General features: G+C 50.5%; 1 protein-coding gene across 2 annotated transcripts; it reads left to right on the top strand.

Annotated features, from left to right (window-relative positions):
* The first annotated feature begins 7,400 nt into the window (after window positions 1-7,400).
* Window positions 7,401-20,171, top strand: KLHL36 (kelch like family member 36). Of its 2 annotated transcripts, XM_031457958.2 has the most exons (6): window positions 7,415-7,527; window positions 7,883-7,995; window positions 9,969-10,047; window positions 14,251-15,324; window positions 16,855-17,012; window positions 19,478-20,171. In XM_031457958.2, exons 3-6 carry the CDS (start codon window positions 9,985-9,987, stop codon window positions 20,031-20,033), a joined length of 1,851 nt encoding a protein of 616 aa, XP_031313818.2. In that variant the 5' UTR covers window positions 7,415-7,527; window positions 7,883-7,995; window positions 9,969-9,984; the 3' UTR covers window positions 20,034-20,171. The 2 variants fall into 2 exon arrangements, with proteins under 2 accessions (XP_031313819.1, XP_031313818.2); XM_031457959.2 differs by lacking the exon at window positions 7,883-7,995 and having other exon boundaries at window positions 7,401-7,527.
* Window positions 20,172-21,329: the final 1,158 nt, after the last annotated feature.

Here is a 21,329-nt window from a genome sequence, read left to right as displayed (position 1 = left end):
GAGGGTAGGACTAGGACAGGCAGTTCAAAGGGTCTGGCTGCCAATGCAGGAGAAGGAGGGCACTCCCCCAAAAGCAGATTCCCAGGGACCCAGTGTTGTCCTCCCCCAGGTTCCCACAGCAAGGGCCAGCCTCTGCTCTCCGCCTTATCTCACCATGTTACAAGTGCATGTTCCCGTGTCTGTCTTTCCTACTTCAGATACGGAGCCAGGTTTCAGTCAGGCCTTTTTGACCGGACTGCTTGTCTAGCCCAGAAACAATCCATTTTTCTTAAATAAAGAAGAGGAACGGTATTCAAGGCTGCAGCAGCCCTGGTGAGAACACAGCCAGACCCCACTTCAAGAAGCAGTGAAACAAGAAGCCAGTTACTGGCAGGAGGTCAAAGCAGGACCAGCTGCTCAGCTGACAAGGTACTGATCTGCACTTGCACTTTCCCCTAAGAAGGGTCAGGCCTGGGGTCAGAGTCAGAGCTTGAACTCTGCAGACAGGACCTAAGGCAGACAGCATACCAGATTGTAGGCACCATGCAGCTACTAGGGGAATTTAGAGGTGATGTTGAAGAGGGTGATTGTGAGTTCTGACAAGATGTATCTAAGAGTGTGGCCTAATTCTCAGTTCCTGGAATTCCATCAGTACCTCTGCGCTCAGTAGGGAAGTACTCTGATTGATTAGCAATGTCTGCAATGGGTACTGGACGAGAAGTGGAGGCATGAATGTTACGTGCTTACCATCCCAGGGAACAAGGCTGTGGGAGAAGGGCATTGGGCAGATTGCTGATAACAATAGCAGCTAACATTTCTTAAGCACTTTGAATGTGCTGGGCACCATGTTAGATGATTTTCCTGCTCTATTTCATTTAATCCTCAAGCCAACTCTCAGAGACAAATGCTCTTGTTCCTCCTCTATGTCAGCTCCATGTGACTCATGATTTTATTTATCTGTTTAGCGCTATTATCCCCAGTGCCTAAAAGAGTACCTGACACGTGGCCAGCACTCTGTAAGTATTGGCTATTGAATAGATTACCTCCCATTTTGCAGATGAGGAAACTGAGGTCCAGAGAGATACATAACTTGCTCAAAGTCATGCAGTTTGTAAGAGCTGCTCTAGGGCAGTGTCTCTGGAAACTTCTGCAACAGTAGAAAGCTTCTATAATCTGTGCTGTCCAATATGGCCACCCCTAGCTACTTGTGGCTACTGAGGACTTAACATGGGGCTAAGGCAAAAGAGAAAGTGAATTGTAAATTTCATATAATTTTAACTAATTGAAATGGCCACATGTGGCTGATGGTGACCATTTTGCCCAGCACGAATCTGAGCTTGATGGCTTGATCCTAGACTGATACCAAATGCCTATTTAGAGAACACGCAGCCCAGGTTCTCCAAGTCACAAGTGGACACATGGAGACTTTTGAAGTTATAATTCCATCGAGGAGGAGAGGGCGTATAACCAATGAGTGAACCTGCAAGCAACTGCATTTGTGATCTTTTGGCCACAATTCTGGAAAGGCTTTTATCTGTGTCATCTGGTTTTACACATGAAAGATTTAAAGATTCCAGAGGAGACATGACTCACTCAGGGTTACCTACTTGCCTTGGACCCAGCCGGGTTTGCAACCCTGAAATCCCAAGCACCACAGTTTAACAGTTGGTAAAAAGAGAAGCATGTGGCCAATCTGGCAGACCATGGCAGAGTCAGGCTGTGGGCAATCCCAGCTTATTTAGGAACCTCAGGGGTTAAATGACAAGCGGTTCTGACTGGGACAGGCCCCAATACAGGGTCAGTTCCACGATAAACCATGATATAGAGGGAGCCTCCACATATCCTGTGTGGTACCTGCATCCTCTCCCTCCTTCTCTGTACCTCTCTGCCTCCAGTCACAGGACAACAACAACGTGATCTTGAGCACATGCCTGATGCTGATAAGCAAATACTAAGGTGTAAATGACAAATAGAAAAGAGTCAATTTCCAAACAATGACTATTTTAACAGAAAGCAAAGGCATCAGCCAAAGAACAGTTCTCTCGTGGGTAGAATATCAGGCATCATCAGCAAAAGCTCAAATTACAGAGCTTTATGTAAAGGGTACTGTTAGACGTGGTCGTCATGTATTAATTCGTTTAACTCACCATCAATGCCGTAAGACAGGCACAAAGGCTACCCCAACTGGAGATGGGAAAGGGAGGTAAGGTGAAGCTGAGGTCCAGTTCACAAAGTGAGGGAGCAGCCAGGCCAGGGCTCAATTCCAGGCAGAGCTGGGGAGAAAAGCCCTGGGGAAAAGGAAGGAGGAAGCAGCGAGTGCCACCTGACAGGAGGCCTTTATTCTCTAGTCTGAGACTAGGAAGGACCAAGGACTGGGCCCAGACTCTGGCTGTGGCTCCACCCATCTACAAGTCTGTTGCTTCTTATCTTCTGGTCTAAATGGTTACAAACTTAGAAGGAGCGATTCAGCCAAGAATTCTGCTTGCGATGCAATCCAAGTTGGCCCCCAGGCCAGCTCATTTATGCTGGGCTGCAATTTTTCTAGATTACTCAGCCTTTGGGAGGCAAGCTGGGCCAAGGACAAAACTTGGGTAAGAAGAACAGTGTTTCAAGGGCCGGCCCTCCCTCCTCCTCCCTCCTTCCTTCTCCAGAAGACTCAGGGACCTGGAAACTCCCTGGAGGGCCAGGGCTGCAGCTGCAAGTAGCAGTTCTCATGGGCCTCCCCCTCAACCCCTGCCAGGCCCAGCTGTTCCAGGGTCTGGCTGGCAGCTGGCTGACACTTCCCCCTGCCTCCCCTTAGTAATGGCTGTGACCTCCTGGCACCAGAAAGGTCAAAGCTGAGAAGGTAGCCTGAAAGCAAACCAGCTTGCAGCCCATCCGGTGCTGGTTAACTGGTTATCTGGGCGCTAGCCTGGGTTTCTCATCCTGGTTCCTTAACTTCCCAGCTGTGTGATATGAGATGCCTTGGCCAATCACTCAGAACCTCAGTCTCCTCATCTGTAAAGTGGGGATAACAGTAGCATGGACCCACAAGGTACCAAGAGGACCCCACAGAAGATCTGGAGAATATTTAGCCCAAGGACTGTGGATCACACACAATTAGTCTGCTACCCCTCCTTTTTTGTATCATTCTGCATGTCCAGGTGATAGTTCCAATTGTCCCATCTAGGGCCAATGTTCACATAGGGCCCCACACGCAGAAAGTCCCCGAGCTTGGGGATTAAGACTCTAGGATTGTTGTCCTGACATTCTTAACAATATTATCTTCTAACTTCATGTTTTGAAAGTGAAGCCAGATGGGACAATGGAGCATGTGCTGGGGGACTTGGAGCTTCCTCTGCAGGTTCACACGTGGTCCTACCATCCCAACACCACCTTCCCTGCCCCCAGGACCATTTTTGACCACAGACTTCCTTGCCCCTGCCTGGCAATCGTTGTCACCCAGTGGGGGCCTGGCACAGTGCAGGAAGGCCTAGGGCTGGCTCTGCTCTGCTCCCCCAGATCCCACTGCCCCCGGTGCTTGTGAGGGTCTGCATGAGTCCCATAAGCACCCCTGTGTCCAAAAGAGCACAGCATGAAACAGCAAATAAAAAGCACCACGACGGGCCCAGAGAGAGAGAGACTTCAGAAGAAAGGGAAAAGCCTTTTTCCTTATTTGTGAACAAGAGCCTGCGTTTTCATTTTGTACTGGATCCTGCAGATTACATAGCTGGCCCTGGTTCCATCTGATGATACCTGAACCTCAGCAGTGATGAGGTGCTGAGCTGCCGTCAGGGGCCACTGACTAGGACAGCCTTTGGGGGAAGGTCAGAGCTTTACAAACGGTGGCTTCTCTGACCCAGCCACTCCACTTTACCATCTGGCGTGTTTACTAGAAGGTTCACCTGCATTATTACAATAGTGAAACCAGCTAGATGCCCAACAGTGCAGGAGGGTCAACTTCACAATCCAATAGAAGAGAACTTATGGACAAGAGAAAAGCTCATGATGTTTGCAAAAGAGGGATGGGGGAAAGTCGGTTTCCAAAGGGCCTGCCCCACAGGTGTCAGGTGCGTAAGTGAGCAGGGATACGGGCAGGGAGAAAACACTGGGCTGGATTTATATGTGAGTACTGACAGCTCTCCTCCTCGGGTAGATAATGTCTTCCAAGTTCTCTGCAGCAAGCGGATCTCACTCTTAGCATCGCCAGAGGCAGGATGGTGCAGCGGGCAAGGTTAGGCCTGCAGAGTGTAGGGCCCGACTGCCTTGCTTCAAAGCCCAGCTCTACTTCTTACACACTCTGTGACCTTGGGCAAGTGATTAAACTATTCCAGGCCTCAGTTTCCCCACCTCTAGAAACAGAGAAAGTAATAGTACCTGTAGGGAAAATGGAGTTCGTCAGGCTCCTTGGCCAGACATCCGGTGCCCAGTGACTGGGCTATATTATCCCGCATGCGCAGTACCCATGTACTCTTGCGTAATGACTTGTGCCGCGCAAGTGCACTGGTTAGCCCAAAGCTCATAGTGGAGGGATGCCGGCTTTGCTTGCCTTGGTATATAAGGCGGACAGGACTTCCGGCAGCTGCCGCTGTTGAAGCCTGTGTATTCTGCCCGCAGTAAAGGCATGTCAGCTATACCTACAGCTCCATGAGTGTTCTTCAGTCAGCCCAAATCTGTGAACCTGCCAGGCCTTGAGCACTTGCAATACAGTACCTCCCTCAAAGAGTTGAAGAGATAATAAATTCAGGGAGCTCAGAGCCATGTCTAGCACACAGTGAGCTGTATATGATTGGTGGTGGTGCTTGTGTTATTATTGTGAAGAAACTACATAAAGTGGTTCTGGAGGGGTGAGATATGGAGAAACAACAATATGAACGATGATTATTTTTGGATGGTGCAGGAGTGAGTGGTTTTCTTTTCAGACTTTTCTGTATTTTCCCAGTTACATGTGCAATGCTTTTTTAATTTGAAAATGTGACTTAAAGGAAAAAAAAACTGAAAGGATTTTTCCCAAAGTGGTGATGGGGACAGCGAGATAAAGTCAGGTTGTCCAAGTCTGCACGTTTTTCAGGTCAAAGTCGTGGGGAGTCCTGAATATGTTCCAAGCCCTTCCTCCAGGCCCTCCCTTTCAGGTTGTATATCTCATTCATATGAGTTCTAATATAGAACCCAACACCAGGGAGACAGACGTCCATGCCAAGTTATAGGCTGTTAAAATACACAGTTAAATCTCTCTAGATAGAGGCAGAGATACATCTATGTATACACAGAGAGAGCCATACATATCTTTGTTTATCCGTATCTGTCTGTTCTTATCTATGTCTGTCTGTACAGGGAGAATCTTTAACTATACCTGTAAAAAAAGAAGACGTCCCATCCATTGCACTCTGAATGTTAGCCTGACACAGGACTGCTTGTGATACAGTAATTGCTCTTGTTTGCCTCCCTCCCTGAATTCCTTGAAAGCATCTTCTTTCTATCTCTGGCACCTACCACAGTGCCTGGCACATAGTAGGAATTCTCTAAATGTCTGCAGAATGAATTAATGAATGAATGAGTGCCTGAACTCATGTAAGAGTGGAGATTCTCAAGATACAGACACAGAACAAGATGTGAGATTAGCTTTGTTGAGGTAGTGAGGGGTCTTGGAGGGGTTGAAGATGGGCAAGTGAGGCTTTGGAGTAAAGAGATGCCTGAAGAAAGTACTGAAAGACGAATGTGTATTTGTCCTCATGGAGAAGGGGAGAGAGATGGAGGACAGCAATACAGGCAGTGAAAACTTCATCTAAAGGATTCTCTAAGGGGTTCCAGGGGTAGTTTTAACCTAACCCTCTTTAATTTAAAAAGAATTTCTATACTGTTATTTCTGAACAAATTAATATTAAATACAAATCTCAACTATTGAAAGGTAAAAAGAAAAAATGTCCCAAAAGTGTAAGGCTTTTCAGGGTGGGAGTGGGCAGTGGACTTATAGACCCCACTCACAGACAGGGAAACTGAGGCTCAGGAGGTGCAGCTTACTCCAGAGAAAGGATGGCGCTCACCCTATGTCAATCTGCCCTCCGGTAGGCTGGAGAAGGCAATCAATCATTCGATCTGCACAAATACTCCTTACATCCTTACTCTGCACCAGAGGTGACTGAGATCTGTCCCCCAACCCCCAGCAGGTAGCCTCTGGTAAGAGGGGCTTGGTGAGGGTGGGGCCAAGGCTGTGGATGGGGCCAGGTGGTGCCTTGCTGGGAACCTTCTCATGGAAGGAGCCAAGTTGAGGGTCCTGTCTAGAACAGAAGGAAAAAAGGCCTCCAGGAGTCGCCAGGTCCCACCTACCCTCCATCCTTGTTTTTCATTCTTTTCTGGTTCCCCTTCAGTGGCTGCATCTGACCATGCTTTACACAGCAGCCCTTTAAAACACTCAAAATCCTTTCCAGAGGAGGCAGGGAATAGAAAAATAGGGGGAGAGAGAAGTTTTTTGTTTGGCTTTGGTTTTGTAACAGCTTTATTGAGATGCAGTTCACATACCATAAAGTCACTCTTTTCCCACAACTCAGTGGTTTTTCATATATTCAGAGTTGCACCCCATTTTGCCCCAACTTCCCAGCCCCCTGCAACCATTAATCTACTTTCTGTCTCTGAATTTGCCTTTTCTGGACACTTCATATAAATGAAATCATACAACATATCCTTTTGTGTCTAACTTCTTTCACTTAGCATCATGTTTTCAGGGTTCATCCATGCTGCGGCATAAGTTTGCCCATGATAGATCCCTAAGAGTTAAATTAATTCATTCCACAAATATTTATCGAGGGCCTAATACATGCCAGCTCTGCGGGCCCAGCCAGGAATATAACCGACAGTGAATCCTGCCCTGGTGGGTTTCTTTCTAGTGGGGGAGAGACACAGGAATTTAAATGAGTAAGAAAATGATTTAGAGTATTAGATGGTGGTACGACCTAAGTGAAGTGGAAAGCTGGAAGGGGAATGAAGAGAGGGAGTGTGATTCGAAACACAGAGGTCAGAGGGTCAGTCTCACCATAGGGTGAACACAGGGGATATCGAGCTAAGACTGGAAGGAGCCGAGGTGCCAAATTGTCACCGCGATGTCCCCTCCCGGCACTCAGGTCTTGGTACACCGCTCAGTCCCCCATACCTTGGACCTTGCCTGTCCCGTCCATGCGGGGTCCCCTCGCTTGGGACAGCAGGCGACACTCAGTAGGCATTTCGCGATGCGTAACTGTGTGCGGCCCGCCTGAGCGGCTACGAAGGCCGGTGGCCTGGGGTACAGCTTGTGGAGGGAGGGCGCCAACCGCATGTCCCTCTTGCCCCCTTGCCCCGCCCCGCGCAGACCCCGCCCAACCCGCGCAGGCCCCGCCCCGGCGCCGCCTGAGCCCACCTCCTCCCGGCCGCCGCCATTGGCCGCGCGCGCCTCCGCCCTCGGCCTCGCACTTCCTGGCGGAGCCATGGCTGCGCACCCGGCCAGACCACGGGCTCCCGAGCCCGGGCCCCGCCACTCCGTGCGTCCGGCCCCGCCGCCGGGGGTCCCTGCGTCGCGCCCGTAGTGAGCCCTTCCAGGTGGGCATCAGCGCGCGCTCCGCTCCCGCCCGGGCCGGGAGCCGCGCGCCGTCCGGGGGCCGGGGCGGAGGGGCGGGCCTGCCTCAGGAGGGTCTCTGGCCTCGCGTGCTGCGCCCCCGCCCCGCCTCCGGGATCCCTTTGTGCTCGTGGGGTGGGAGGAGGGCAAGCACGCCGGGGGTGGGCGGGACGCCGGCGGCAGCGGCGGGGCGGGGGAGAGGGGGCCGCCGCCACCGCAGGTGAGACAGGTGCGGCCTTTGCGGCCGGCCCCGCGCGGCCCAGGTGAGTGTCCCCCTGTCTCGCTGCGGGCGCCTGCCCGGGGCCCGACCCAACTCCGCCTCCCTCCGCCTCCTCGCAGCCAGCTCGAGCCTGCCTGGGCGGCCGTTGTGCGGGCAGTTCCGCCGGGGGGTGCCGGGTCGGAGCGAGCGACAGCGGCGTCTTCGGAGACGCTGCCAGCGAGGCCCGGGACGGGTGAGTGCTGGCGGGCATCCGTGTCCATCTCCACGACTCTGTGTTTCCCCGACCGCTGAAGGTTGGGCAGCTTCAGGGTCGAAACCTGGGAAGGAGCCGGGAGAGGAGGCTCCCTGGGGACCCTCCCGTCCCGACATGGCCTCTCTTCACCTTTTTGCTAAAAGACCTTTTACGCCTCACTGGGGATGCCACTGTCCCTGCAGATGGGCTTGACCCTCTCACCTGCTTCCAGAAAGCACAGGAGGCAGCTGACACCCAACACTCCTGTAGGAATCGTCCCAAAACCACTTGCCCGCAGACAAAAGAGAGCCTCTGCAAGGGGAAACTCTCTCTAGAAATCTTGGCCTAGAAAAGAAAGCTTTTAGCACTGAAGGCAAACCTGAGCCCTGGCTGGCTGCCTGGGGTGGTGGAGACTTTCTGCTGTGTGACCTTGGGCAAGCCCCACGGCCACCTGAGCCTGGGTGTCAGAAATGGTGGTGGCACCTGTCTTGGAGGATGAAGGTGAAACGGGAGTCAGGAGTGAGCACTGGCAGTGCATGAATGCTGGTGTCCTTCCCTCCGTTCTCTGAGCCCCCCCAGCATCCTAGGGGCAGTCAGAAAGCACGGGGTTAGGGTCTTTGTCACAAAGTTGCTAGTTTGCCAAGAGGAATCTAGTTGTCCCTTTTCCCAGGGAGCTGGCAGGATTGACTGCCTGAATTTATTGCCCCCATGGGAACACTGGGGTCCCCGGATGTGTCCCTGATTATCTTGACACAGTGCTGACTGCTTGCCACATTGTTCTTCATTAGCAAAAGGCTGTTTGTTCAGTAGGTACCAAATTGACTCTTCTCAGCTCAGCAGGGAGAAAAGTTCCCACTTAAACCCTCCATCGCAGGATGTGACTTGTGCCCATATTGCTAGCTTAATCCTTTTGTGTGCCCCCGTCCTCTGAAGTCCACTAAAGCCTGGCTCTGTGCTGTTAGCGACTTACTTGACGTTTCAAAGGTAGAAGAAACCTTAACATTACCTGGTATACCAGCCCACTATAGAGACGGGACCACAAAGCCTAGAGAGGTTGACTTGCTTGTTCAAGTTTATCTTGGATGTTCCAGGCAGGGCATAGGCCCCAGCATAAATTTCCTGCCTGTGGACATTTTTTTTTAATGGCCAGGTAGAAAAGCCTAGGGGTTAAGAGCATGGAATTCTCCCTTGGTTTATTCTTCCTGTGTGTGTTTCACTGGGCAAGTTACTTCCCTTCAGCTTCCTCCTCCATAAACAGGATAATAATAGTGCTGGCCTCATGGACTTGTTGTGGAGATTAAATCAGTGAAGACACTGGAAAGCACTTAAGACGGTGCCTATGTCTAGAATATTTTATACTTGGTAGTCATCACTGCATCACATCCTAACTCCACAAAATTTTTAAAGCATGATATGCTCAAAGACTGGGCCACATTCAGCAGAGCATCCTGGTTTCGAAGCTGGACAGATTCAGGTGTGGTGTGATTCCCAGCCATTCACCAGCTTTGTGACCTTGAGCTCAAGAGCTGCATCGGTCATATGGGTTAAGTGACATCAGCCTGGCTGCATAGTTAGGGATGTTAACTGAGCTAGCACGGGTAAATCCCTTCCCTAGGTTCAGGGTCTGGGCTCTGAAATGATACCTGTTGTCATTATAATCTTGAGCTATGGAAAAGGCCTAATTCAGATGGAGCATCAAAAGGTAGGCATTTGTAGGAGGTAGGCTAAGAGATAGGATGCTCTCGGATTTTAGATGAAAAAGGAACACTTGTGAAATGCTCTGTGTGCTTCCAACAACCTAGTTTTTTCAGCTTTCAGCATCGGGGAGTTCTTTGTGCTCATAGTTCTCTCTCCCTCTCTCCTCCATGTGACTGTTTTGCTCTTGCTGTCACTGATGCCTGCCAGTAGAGCCTGCAATTAATGAATGACCTCCAGTTACTACTACATGCTTAGAAACTCTGTTCTTGTCCTAGGGCTGCAATCTCTTTTATGATGGAGGGAAGCCGGCAGACGCGAGTGTCTCGGCCATACAAGATCAGTGAATCTTCAAAGGTTTGTGAATGAGTTGCTCACCACCTATGCAGATTGCCAAAGAAGCCTTATATTTTTCGGAGGGGCTCATTTTCGTTGTACAGACATTTTCTATTCTTGGTGCTGGTGTTAATCTCCCTAATGATGACTAGAGGTGGAAGGAGTGGAAAAATCGTAAAATCAGGGAGAGCTGGGGGTACGAGGGATGTTAGAAACACAGCTTGATTTATTTATGCTACACCTCGACCCTAAGAGGTGTACCAGACAGGGTACACACCATGGGATTTCCGTCCCCACTTGGGACTCAAAAACTCCAAGAATGTATCCATTGAGAAGCCAGCCCCCAGCCTTATGGTGAGGGCAACACTTTGAATACCTGGTTGTTAAGGATCCAGAACCTTCCCTCGGTCATGACTTTCTGGGACCCTAGGAGTGAGTGAGGGTGGGTTCCCCAGGGTGGGGCTACCTACCTGTGTCACACTGTCACACTGGCTGCATCAGAATCACCCAGGGAGAAGGGGAGGGGGAAGGTGTCTAATTGGAATTGCATATGCCCAGCCCCACCCCAGACCTGGTAAATTAAAATTTGAGAGCAGAACCTGGAAATCTATAGTTTTAGCAAACTCTTCAAGTGACTTGGAGTGGCCCCTGTCCCTACAGCTGCTATAGATAAGTCTTGGGGGACCAATTTGTGGGACAGTCCCCATTTACACCTGTCTCTTTATAAATATTAATAATACTCTTTCCTTTAAAAGTATTCTTTTTTGAAGATTGAATGCTATAGTTACGTTGGAACATGCATTCTCAGTGGGGCCAGTACTGCCCTCCCGATGTGAAATTGGTGTTTGTGAGTGTGGAAAGGATTTTATTCTTTTAAAATATAAAGCACGGTTATACATACAGTACCTGCACAGACATACAGAATATATATGGGGTTAAAATTACATAGTGAGCTATTGGGAGGAATATCTTAAAAGATTGAAAACAAGATAAAAAAAGATTAAGAAATACCATTTTAGATAAAGGGAGTTGTGATCAGCCTACAGACGTGAAGAGAAAAAAAGAGGGAACGAGGGTCGACAGGTGTGCGTAAAAGAAAAGCAGGGTGTAATTTTCAGGAGAGGTTGGTTCTCCTGAGAAATGGTCTCCTATTTCCATTTGAGTTTACTGAGAAGGCTCCTGCCAAGCCCGGCGTTATCAGCTGTGAAACCCCAGAAAGGTCTTGCTGCTGACTCAAAGGGCCTTTGTTATGGAGCTTGGCTGCAGAGACAGTGTAGCTTTCTAAGTTTGATAGCACTGGAAATCTTTGTCCCTTAAAGCCAGATTCTGAGCTTGTTTCTCTCTGAATCAAAGCTTTTAGGAATTGAGTTCTCTATCCTTTGGTTCATTGTATTTATGGTCCTAACTTTTTATATTTAAAAAATGCCCAAATCAAAAAATCTTGATTTTTCTAGACATTCAATATATCCTCGTGGCCAGCACCCAGATAAATGGAAGAAACTTACCAAACCCCTCTGGCTGCTATAATCAAGATAGCCACGTTCCCAGCTTCCAGCCCTGCAGTTTTGCCTGGCCTCAAATTTACATAAGTGGAGTAGGAGGATGGAGCCCCCCAGTGCCTGGATCCTTGCTGTGGTCACTGCTTCTGAAGTTCACCCCAGTTGCTGTGTGTGGTGATCAGTGGTGCCCTCAGCACAGCAGAGTCTTCCATTGTATGGCTTCCACTGTCCTTTTAGGTACTCTAAAATGTGTTGATCCCCTTTGATGCTGAATCCTTTTTAAACATAAAATACCCACTACCTGCTGCATTCTGTACAGGGCTAGATCTTGAGTACCTTGTTTTCTCTCACCTTGCCTAGCCTCTGACTAAGGCAGTGAAATAAGAAATGAAGAATGAACAGGGTTAGTACCATCAGAAAATGCTGAGGGTCAGAGTTTCTAAATTACATGAAATGCTGCAACTCTGTTACTGCTGCCCCTTTGAAATTGGGAAGTCACGTCTGTCTGTTTTTAGCTCTAAATCTCTGTTGCTGCAGTATAGTAACCAGAAACGGGCTGTAGTCGAGACCCAGGTACAGAATTAAAGGTGCCTACTTAGCATGGAGACCCAGCTTTAGGAGCAGCAGCTGCCCACTCCCAGCCTGGCTCACGGAGCAGATGGTTCCCCTCGCAGCTGTCGCCTCCGCCCCTCCCCAGGGCTCTTCCCCTTACCACACCGCAGCCTGGGGCGGGTACACCCCCATCTAAGTGTGGTAGTTCCAGCGTCCCTCCCCACTGAGACAGCCAGAAGCCCCAGGTGAGCTGACAGCCCACCTGGTGCCCCTCACTTGCATCTCTAGGACATTTGCCTTCTCTGTTACTCGATACCCTGCTCCTGCAGTGCTTTTTAATTTTCTTTCTTCAGTCCACACCCAGGAGGGTCCCTGAGTCAGTGTCTGTTGGAGCCCAGACGATTCCTGCCTAATTAGAAGCCAAAACCCAGCCAGCCTGGGTCTCTCAATGAATAACCAGAATAAACTGAGATGTCTGAGTATGGGACTACAAGAAGCTGTCCTGTCATGTAAGGCAGGGGAGCCTGGCTCTCTAACCTTGGATGGAAAGGAAGCTTTAGGACACATCTGTTTGGTCTCGTTGGAATGTGCGGGAGTTGCCTGAGAGTGTCATATAGACCAAGCGATCGACGTTGTAAGATGAAGAATGACCACAGGGAAATAAAGGGCCCCAGTTACTGATGCACTGGCAGCAGCAAAGAACAGATTTGAAAGGGAAGGAAAAACTCACTGCTGGAGGGCATGTATTGAGAAGTAACCTGTAGGGACCTGCAAGCCAGTCACCGAGGCGCTCACACCTGTTGAGCCCTCACCCACCTGTATTTTTTTCCACCGCCAGTTCCCCACCTTGGGCTTACTGCCCAGCTCGCCCTTTTCCTCAGTTGGCCTTGAATCACCCTGCTACCTAGTTGATGTTTCCGAATGGTCTCTTTTTCCGTATGTTGAATTTTCTTGTTGTTTTTGTAGGGAATAAATAAAGCAATGTGAAATATCCTGAAAGCCCAAAGCATAATTAGTCCTCCAAGGATTTAGAAACTATTGTCTAGGTCTGATTTTTCTTTATATCTTCAAAAGCCCAGGACAGGCAGATAACAGTCAATAGATGTCCACCACCCTGAATGTATTGAATTAATTCATATTAATTATTCATATTAATTGATTCGTTAATTCCAGCAGTGTGGTGATTAAAGGTTTGGGCTCTGGAATCAGGCCTAGGTTCTAGTCCCAGCCCTGCCCCTCAGTCACTGTGGGACTTTGGGCAAGTGTCTTAGTCTCTCTGAGCCTCAGTTTTCCTCATCTGGGAAATAGGGATTGTAATTGGCATTCCCTTGGAGGGTTCTCATGATACTCAAATGAGAGCACAGCACAACATGTGACACATATAGCCCCTGGGAAAAGAGCGTTTTGTAGACATATCTTTTAACCCTGGGCACTGAATATTGAAGCCGTGTTTCTGAAAGTAAGATTCCCCAGAGCATGTTAGTCTGGATCTGTTGCTAAGTCTTTGGACCCATCATACCCCTGGAACTGACCATCACAGTGGCTGACATCCCTCTCGCTCTCCTCGGGTGGGCTCTGTGCCAAGTTCTGTCTCATGAGCCCCCCAACCCCAAACCTGGGTGGTAAATACCCTCATCCTCATTCATGAGACAGGAAACAGAGGCCCGGCTGCTTGCGACTCACTGAGATCACACAGCTGCAAAGTGGCGGAGCTAGGGTTCCACCAGCTTCTGTCTGACTTTAGAGGCTACGACCAGGCGACTCCACCGTCCTGATGGGACAGTGTATTCAAGCCTATGTGCCGTGACCTGCACACAGCCAGGGAAGGAGGGAAGGAGGAAAACTTTCAGGAATTCTATTTATTAAAAAAGAGAAGAGGAAGAGAGAGGGAAAGAGAGAGAAAGGAGAGAAGAAAGAAAGCAAAAAAGATTGAGTTAAGAATTTTTTTATAAAGAAGGAAATAATACAAATACACATGCACGGACACACACGTGGAGGAACAGCCTTCTGTTCTGGGAGGCGCGCTGCTACTTTATTTTCTGTTCTCTCTCATTCCACTGTATTTGAAAATGCTGGTCATGACATACCAGATAGATCCCAGGACCCTGCAGCTGTTGAGTGGGAAGTTGGCGTGCTCCCCTGCCCCTGTCCTGACCTGTGCTCTCTGCCACAGGTGTACCGCTGGGCCGACCACTCGACCACGGTGCTGCAGCGGCTGAATGAGCAGCGCCTCCGAGGCCTCTTCTGCGACGTCATCCTGGTGGCGGACGAGCAGCGTGTGCCGGCCCACCGCAACCTGCTGGCCGTGTGCAGCGACTACTTCAACTCCATGTTCACAATTGGCATGCGCGAGGCCTTCCAGAAGGAGGTGGAGCTGATTGGTGCTTCCTACATCGGGCTCAAGGCTGTGGTAGACTTCCTCTATGGTGGTGAGCTGGCGCTGGACGGCGGCAACATCGACTACATCCTGGAGACGGCCCACCTGCTGCAGATTTGGACGGTAGTGGACTTCTGCTGCGAGTATCTGGAGCAGGAGGTGAGCGAGGACAATTACCTGTACCTGCAGGAGCTGGCCTCCATCTACAGCCTCAAGCGGCTGGATGCCTTCATTGATGGCTTCATCCTTAGTCACTTCGGCACGCTGTCCTTCACGCCTGACTTCCTGCAGAACATCTCCATGCAGAAGCTGTGCGTCTACCTGGGCAGCAGCGAGGTGCAGCGGGAATGTGAGCACGACCTGCTGCAGGCTGCCCTGCAGTGGCTGACGCAGCAGCCGGAGCGCGAGGCCCACGCCTACCAGGTGCTGGAGAACATCCACTTCCCACTCATCCCCAAGAATGACCTGCTGCACCGTGTTAAGCCAGCTGTGTGCTCACTGCTGCCCCGGGAGGCCAACTGCGAGGGCTTCATCGAGGAGGCCGTGCGCTACCACAACAGCCTGGCAGCCCAGCCCGTCATGCAGACCAAGCGCACTGCCCTCCGCACCAATGAGGAGCGCCTGCTGTTTGTGGGCGGCGAGGTCTCCGAGCGGTGTCTGGAGCTCAGTGATGACACCTGCTACCTGGACGCCCAGAGTGAGCAGTGGGTCAAGGAGACACCCCTGCCAGCCAGGCGGAGCCACCACTGTGTCGCTGTGCTGGGGGGATTCATCTTCATCGCTGGTGGCAGCTTCTCGCGGGACAACGGAGGGGATGCGGCCTCCAACCTTCTTTATAGGTATGACCCCCGCTGTAAACAGTGGATCAAGGTGAGATTAAAGCCAGATTATTTCTTTATTCTTGAGGACTTTTGATCTCCTTAACCTTGACTGCCCCTCCCTACCCCCCACCGCGGGCCTTGACCACTGTCCTGCTTCCAAGCGAGGTGTGGTGATAGTGATGAGCCAGATCATTCCCACTGCCCCTCGCCCGCACCTGGCCGTAGGCAGTGAGGGCTGACTGGCCACCTCCTGCAGGGTCAGTCAGTGTCCAGAGCAGTGCTGTCCGGGCGAACTTTCTGCACCAACAGAAATGTTCTACATCTGTGCTGTCCGATGTTGCAGTCACCTGCCACGTGTGGCCTGTGGGACTGAAGAACTGAGTTTTCCATTTTATTTCATTGTAACCGAGGTACATTTGAGTGTAAACGGCCACACGAGGCTCGTGGCTACCATATTGGATAGCACCAGTTTAGAGATTGGACCCAACGTCCCAATGGGCTCCCCTTGTCTCAGAGCCTCCACCGAGCTCTTCTTTTGGAAAGGTTAGGAGCTGGTTTAAGGAGGCCTCGAGGGCTCACCCTGGTGGGAGTTGTGGCCCTTTGGCAGATGTGGCGGCTGATTCCAGGCAGAGCCTGGGTCTTGACATCAGACCCATGTTCACATCCCAACTTGGCTTAATTGTGTTTCAGACCAGGGTGTGTTTCAGGCTAGTTCCCTGCCCTCTCCCAATTCCAGTTTCTCCTTCTGGATGTGGGTGGGGAACACTGACCTTCCAGGGTCAGCGGTTGTAGCTCACGCTGATTGGCAGGTGTGCCCCTCTTCTCCCAGGGAGAGGACCTGGGACCGCCACCTGCGAAGTCTGTCTCAGTCTTTATACTCACACCTCAGTCTTTTTACTTAACTTGGTGTTTTTCTGAGCTCAAGGCTCTGAACAGACTCAGATGACCTTTCTATTTTCTCAAAAATCTAAAACCACCCTCCAAGGTATAGGTCTTGCCACTGGAAGGAGGCTCCCAGCTTTAGAGCCCATCCTCAAACCTTCATAGCAGTGGCAGCCTGAACGTATGATCTCCCATGGGACCGTGTTCATTTGTGTGTTCTGCTTGGGTGATTTGAAAAAGAAAGAAAAAGTTAGGTCTTCTGTTGTAAATTTTCTTTTGAGTGCCACTTTCTGCCTGTTAACATGTTTGGCGATTAGCATTAATTTTAAAAATATCTGATGGGAGTGTTGAGGGGAAAGATTAACTTTTATTTCAGGAAACCAGTAAATCAGCAGTTGTGAACTGTGTGCATCCTGCAGAATTCTAGGCCACAAGGTCAACTATGTGGCCAGACAAGTTTGGGGAAGCGAGTTCTCCATTTCCCTCTTGGGGATTCATGATGTTTTGAGGCTCCTGGGAGCTCTGAGAATTCCCACTTAAGGAACTCCTCTTTCTACAAGTTTGGCTCCCTTCCCCAGATTCATGTGGCCACCTTCCCCAGGTGTGCCTTCTGTGGGATGTGTTTGGGGACACACTGTTGGATGTTGACGCTGACCTGGGTCGGGGAGGGGAAGGTACAGGTATCTCGCCTCAACAGGTGGCCTCCATGAACCAGCGCCGCGTGGATTTCTACCTTGCCTCCATTGAAGACATGCTGGTGGCTGTTGGCGGCCGGAATGAGAACGGAGCTCTCTCTTCGGTTGAGACCTACAGTCCCAAGACTGACTCCTGGTCCTACGTGGCTGGCCTGCCAAGGTGATCAGGGTTTTGTGGACTGTACTAACATGGCAACTTTCAGGTTACAGGTCAACCCACCTCCCTTTCTGGATATTTTAGCCTCCATCTCCAGGAAAAGTCTCTCGACTTGTAAATAACAGCGGGTAGACCATGAGGAGCAGAGGGCATGGTGGTGATGGGCCAGGGAGCCTATTCTAGGCTGTTTGACTGCAAGTGTCAGCTCTGTCGCTGAGACAAATGTGACTTTAGTCTCTTTACTTCCTGAGTTTCGGGGAGTGAGTGCTGAGTGAAAGATTTACCTGATAATCTCTCTGATTTTGGGCAGGAGGAGTTCAAAGAAGTGGGAGGTTATCTATCCTAGATCTGACTCAAGCAAGTGTCTTCACCCCAGGCTGTCTTTGTTTCCTCATCTGGAAAGGGGATGTGATGATGATACCAACCCTGTGGAGTTGTCGCAAGGATGGGACAAGAGCTAAGGAGTCTCCTCCCCTCCCAACCGGCACCCAGGAAATGCTCCCGGGGTCGGAGCTCATCTGCCTCTCTAGTCTCCTGGCATCGAGGTGTCCATTTACTGCTTTATTACTGCCATGGGTTTAGCAAAGGTGCCTGCCAGTTCTTTTGCTGGTCTTTGTGGTTGGACCTTTGAGCCAGTCTTGCTGTGTAACACATCTGGGCGTCCTGGGGACTTTGTCCCTGGGAGTTAGAAGAGTGCATGGGTTAGGCGTCTGGGTATGGTTCCCAGCTCCTCCAGTCCCTCGTAACTACCACCTTCATGTAAAGGTTCTAAGAAGCCAATGAAGTAACAGCTGGACACCTGTTAATAAGATGATTTGACAGTCATGATAGTAGTCATGACAGTCATGATCACCACATGCCAACCCTGGGCCAAGAGCTTGATGTGATGAGTCCCTTGATGTCCACACTAACCCAGGGGCTGGAGGTAGTGCCCAAGTAATCTATCACCCAAACCCAGGGAGGGCAATGGTGTGAGTCCTGCCCATGTCCTGTGCAAACTAAGACCTGTGTTCTCCCAGAGGTCTCGTTTATTGTCCATTTTACAAGTGGAGAAGTGAGGCTTATTTATAGTGAGAAGAATATCTGATATCTGTGGCTGTCACTTTCTCTGGGCCAGCCAGGGCGATTTATGTACCTTAAGTACTACAATAACCCTATTATGTTTTTTTTCCTTAATGGACCTCAGGTGGTCAGAGTTGGAATAAACATAATCATGATGCTGTCATCATTACAGCATATATGCCCCACATTTACTTCATTTATTCACTCATTTATTTTTTCATTCATTGACTGACTTGTATAGTGGTACCTCCGCAAACCCACAGCCTAACCCAAGAACCAGGACATTGAACAGTAACTCCCGTCTGTCCGGGGCTGGTCCTGCCCTGTGCTTTCCTCCCATCCACCAGCCTCCTGCCTCTCCCCTAAGGAACCATCATCCTGAATGTCCTGACATCATTCCCTTTTCGTTTCCCCTTTGTTTGCACTTTGTTGTTATTTTCTTTTTTTGTCTCTAGTAGACTTCATTTTTTTAGAGCCATTTTAGGTTTAGAGAAAATTGAACTGAAAGTACATGCTCTCCCCTGAGCACACCCAGTGTCCCCTGTCATTAACATCTGGTCTGGCAGTATCCTGACCAGTACATTTGTTACAGCTGATGCACCAAAGTTGATAATGCTAGCATTACCGAAGCTCCCTGGTTTACGTGAGGGTTCGCTCTCTGGGTTGTGTTATTTTGCAGGTTTTGTTGGGTAATGATAGTTGTCAGCTGTTACAGGGTCATGCGGAACAGTCGTGGCCAGGATGGTGTAGCTCGGTGGTGGAGCACATGCATGAGCTCCTGGGTTCGATCCCCAGTACCTTCGTTAAATGTTTTGAAAAATTATAATAATAAATAAATGAATAAACCTAATTACCCCCCTCCAAAAAAAAACCCCACAAAACAGTCTCAGTGCCCAAAGAATCTCTCAGGCTCCATCTTTTCATCCCTCCCCCCCCGACCCAACCACTGGCAGCACCGGTATTGATTGTCTCTGTAGTGCTGACTTTTCCAGAATGTCATGTAGCTGGGGCTGTACTGTTTCAGTCCCCATTTGATACATCCCTGAGTCAGGTACACACATGTGCCTCAGAAGCAGGTCATTTCCAGCCCTGCTGAGAAGGGTAACTCTCTAGTGATAACCCCCACCTCTCAGACAGGGACAGAGAGGGCAGACCTGGGATTCTGGCCCAGGCGGTTAGGCTGCAAAGGGGCCTGAGTGTAACCTGCCCTGCTTGCCCCTTCTAGTCCACACCCAGCGGCTCTCAAGTGCGCAGGGGGTGGGGGTGCCTGTTCCCCGCGTGACCCCCTCAGAGGGCACTTGTCTGCATTTTGTGGAGGAAAAGACTGGGTCCCCAGCTCACGGAGGCCCAGCCCCGCGCCGCACTGAGCATGCTCTATCTCTGTCTGTCCGTCTATCTCTCTGCAGGTTCACGTACGGCCACGCGGGCACCATCTACAAAGACTTCGTGTACATCTCGGGGGGTCACGACTACCAGATCGGCCCCTACCGCAAGAACCTGCTGTGCTACGACCACCGGACAGACGTGTGGGAGGAGCGGCGGCCCATGACCACAGCGCGTGGCTGGCACAGCATGTGCAGCCTGGAGGACAGCATCTACTCCATCGGCGGCAGTGACGACAGCATCGAGTCCATGGAGCGCTTCGATGTGCTAGGTGTGGAGGCTTACAGCCCACAGTGCAACCAGTGGACACGCGTGGCGCCGCTACTGCATGCCAATAGCGAGTCAGGCGTGGCTGTGTGGCAGGGCCGCATCTACATCCTGGGCGGCTACAGCTGGGAGAACACGGCCTTCTCCAAGACGGTGCAGGTGTACGACCCTGAGAAGGACAAGTGGAGCCGGGGCACCGACCTGCCTAAGGCCATCGCTGGCGTGTCCGCCTGCGTGTGTGCACTGAAGCCGCGGCTGGAGGACAAGAAGAAGAAGGGCAAGGGCAAGAGACCCCAGGACCGTGGCCAGTGAACCCGCCCCTCCCAGAGACCAGCAGTACCTGGGTCAAGTCCTGGACCGTGATGTACAACTTTGCAGCTTTTTTTACTTTTATGATTCTTGGCATTTCTACAGTATCACAGTAACTGATTAAATATTCTATATAATTTACATATTATCTTGCTTGAATAATTAAACCTGGGCCCAGGCAACAACTGTCCCTGGATCCATGCTGGGCTGCTTCCCACATGATGTGTCCCCAGGATGGGCAGGGAGCCCAGGCAGTCCTGACCATCTCCTGAGAGTAGCCAGGTCAGGGGTTGTGCAGACGTTTTCGTAGTGAAACGAAGGGCTCTAATGGGACATTTCAGACCCCCTAGTCCACACCTCCCCCAAACCTGGCTGAACTTAAAAAAATAAAATGGATTCCTGGGCCCCCCCACAGAATTCCCAAACCTGAAACTATCAGGAGTGGCAGAGGGAGTGCCTGCAGACTGTTTTAACTTGTTCTTGGAATGACTGAGCCTCAGCCACATTTGGGAATCCAGTGTGTTCCTTTTTAAAAGTGGGGCACGAGGCTCTTTACAAGCGTTATTCTGTAATTTGTGCTTTTGTCTTTTTACTTTACTTTTTCGTGTCTTTTTTCTGGGACCCACTGTTTCACATATTACTGATGTACTGAGCCCCACAGGTCTCCATTTATTTCTCAGGAAAGGAAAAGGGAGCATCTAGGATTTGCCATTGTTTTCCTGGACTGCAGCTTCGAGAAGCCACAGGAAGTTCCTGCACCAGTGAGGGCGCATTGATCCCCAATAAGGAGGTTGTCCCTCAACTCCAGCGGCAGATCCTGGTCCTGGCAGGCCGTCTGCTCTGAAGGAGTTTTGTGCTGCTGGGCAACTTCTTCAACAAGTCTGGAGCTGTTTCCTCATGCTTTGAACAACAGGGTTAGCTGAAAGAGTGGCCAGGCTCCTTCTGGGGCGTAAGCTCTTTCAGCCTGGATAAGCTATTAAAATGTATTCAGCACCTCCTTGTGAGATGTGTGACCACCCTGCCCTGGTTCCTTTGGTTACTGGAATAGACAGCAGTCGTGCATGTGCTGTAAGGAGGGTTTGAGACTCCTGCCCAAGCCGTTGTGTAATACAAGTACCATAGGAATGGGCTTGGGTTTCAGTCGTGAGCCTAGGGAGGCACAAATGATCTCTACCGCGGCAGAGATCCGATTGCAGAGATGAAAACATGCCAAGATTTATTGTCTGGGGAAGTGTAGAGCCCACTGGTAGAGCACGTGCCTAGCACGCACAAGGTCCTGGGTTCCATCCTCAGCGCCTC

The sequence above is a fragment of the Camelus dromedarius genome, chromosome 9 (genome assembly GCF_036321535.1).
Source record: "Camelus dromedarius isolate mCamDro1 chromosome 9, mCamDro1.pat, whole genome shotgun sequence".
NCBI lineage: Eukaryota > Metazoa > Chordata > Mammalia > Artiodactyla > Camelidae > Camelus > Camelus dromedarius.
The sequence above is the reverse complement of the archived record's forward strand: the minus strand, read 5'-3'. Positions and strand labels throughout refer to the sequence as shown.

Coding starts and splice junctions, on each gene's coding strand:
- KLHL36 (XM_031457959.2), top strand. CDS start 9,985: ATGATGGAGGGAAGCCGGCAGACGCGAGTGTCTCGGCCATACAAGATC. Junction 10,048..14,250: donor AGATCAGTGAATCTTCAAAG/GTTTGTGAATGA, acceptor TCTCTGCCACAG/GTGTACCGCTGGGCCGACCA. Junction 17,013..19,477: donor TACGTGGCTGGCCTGCCAAG/GTGATCAGGGTT, acceptor ATCTCTCTGCAG/GTTCACGTACGGCCACGCGG.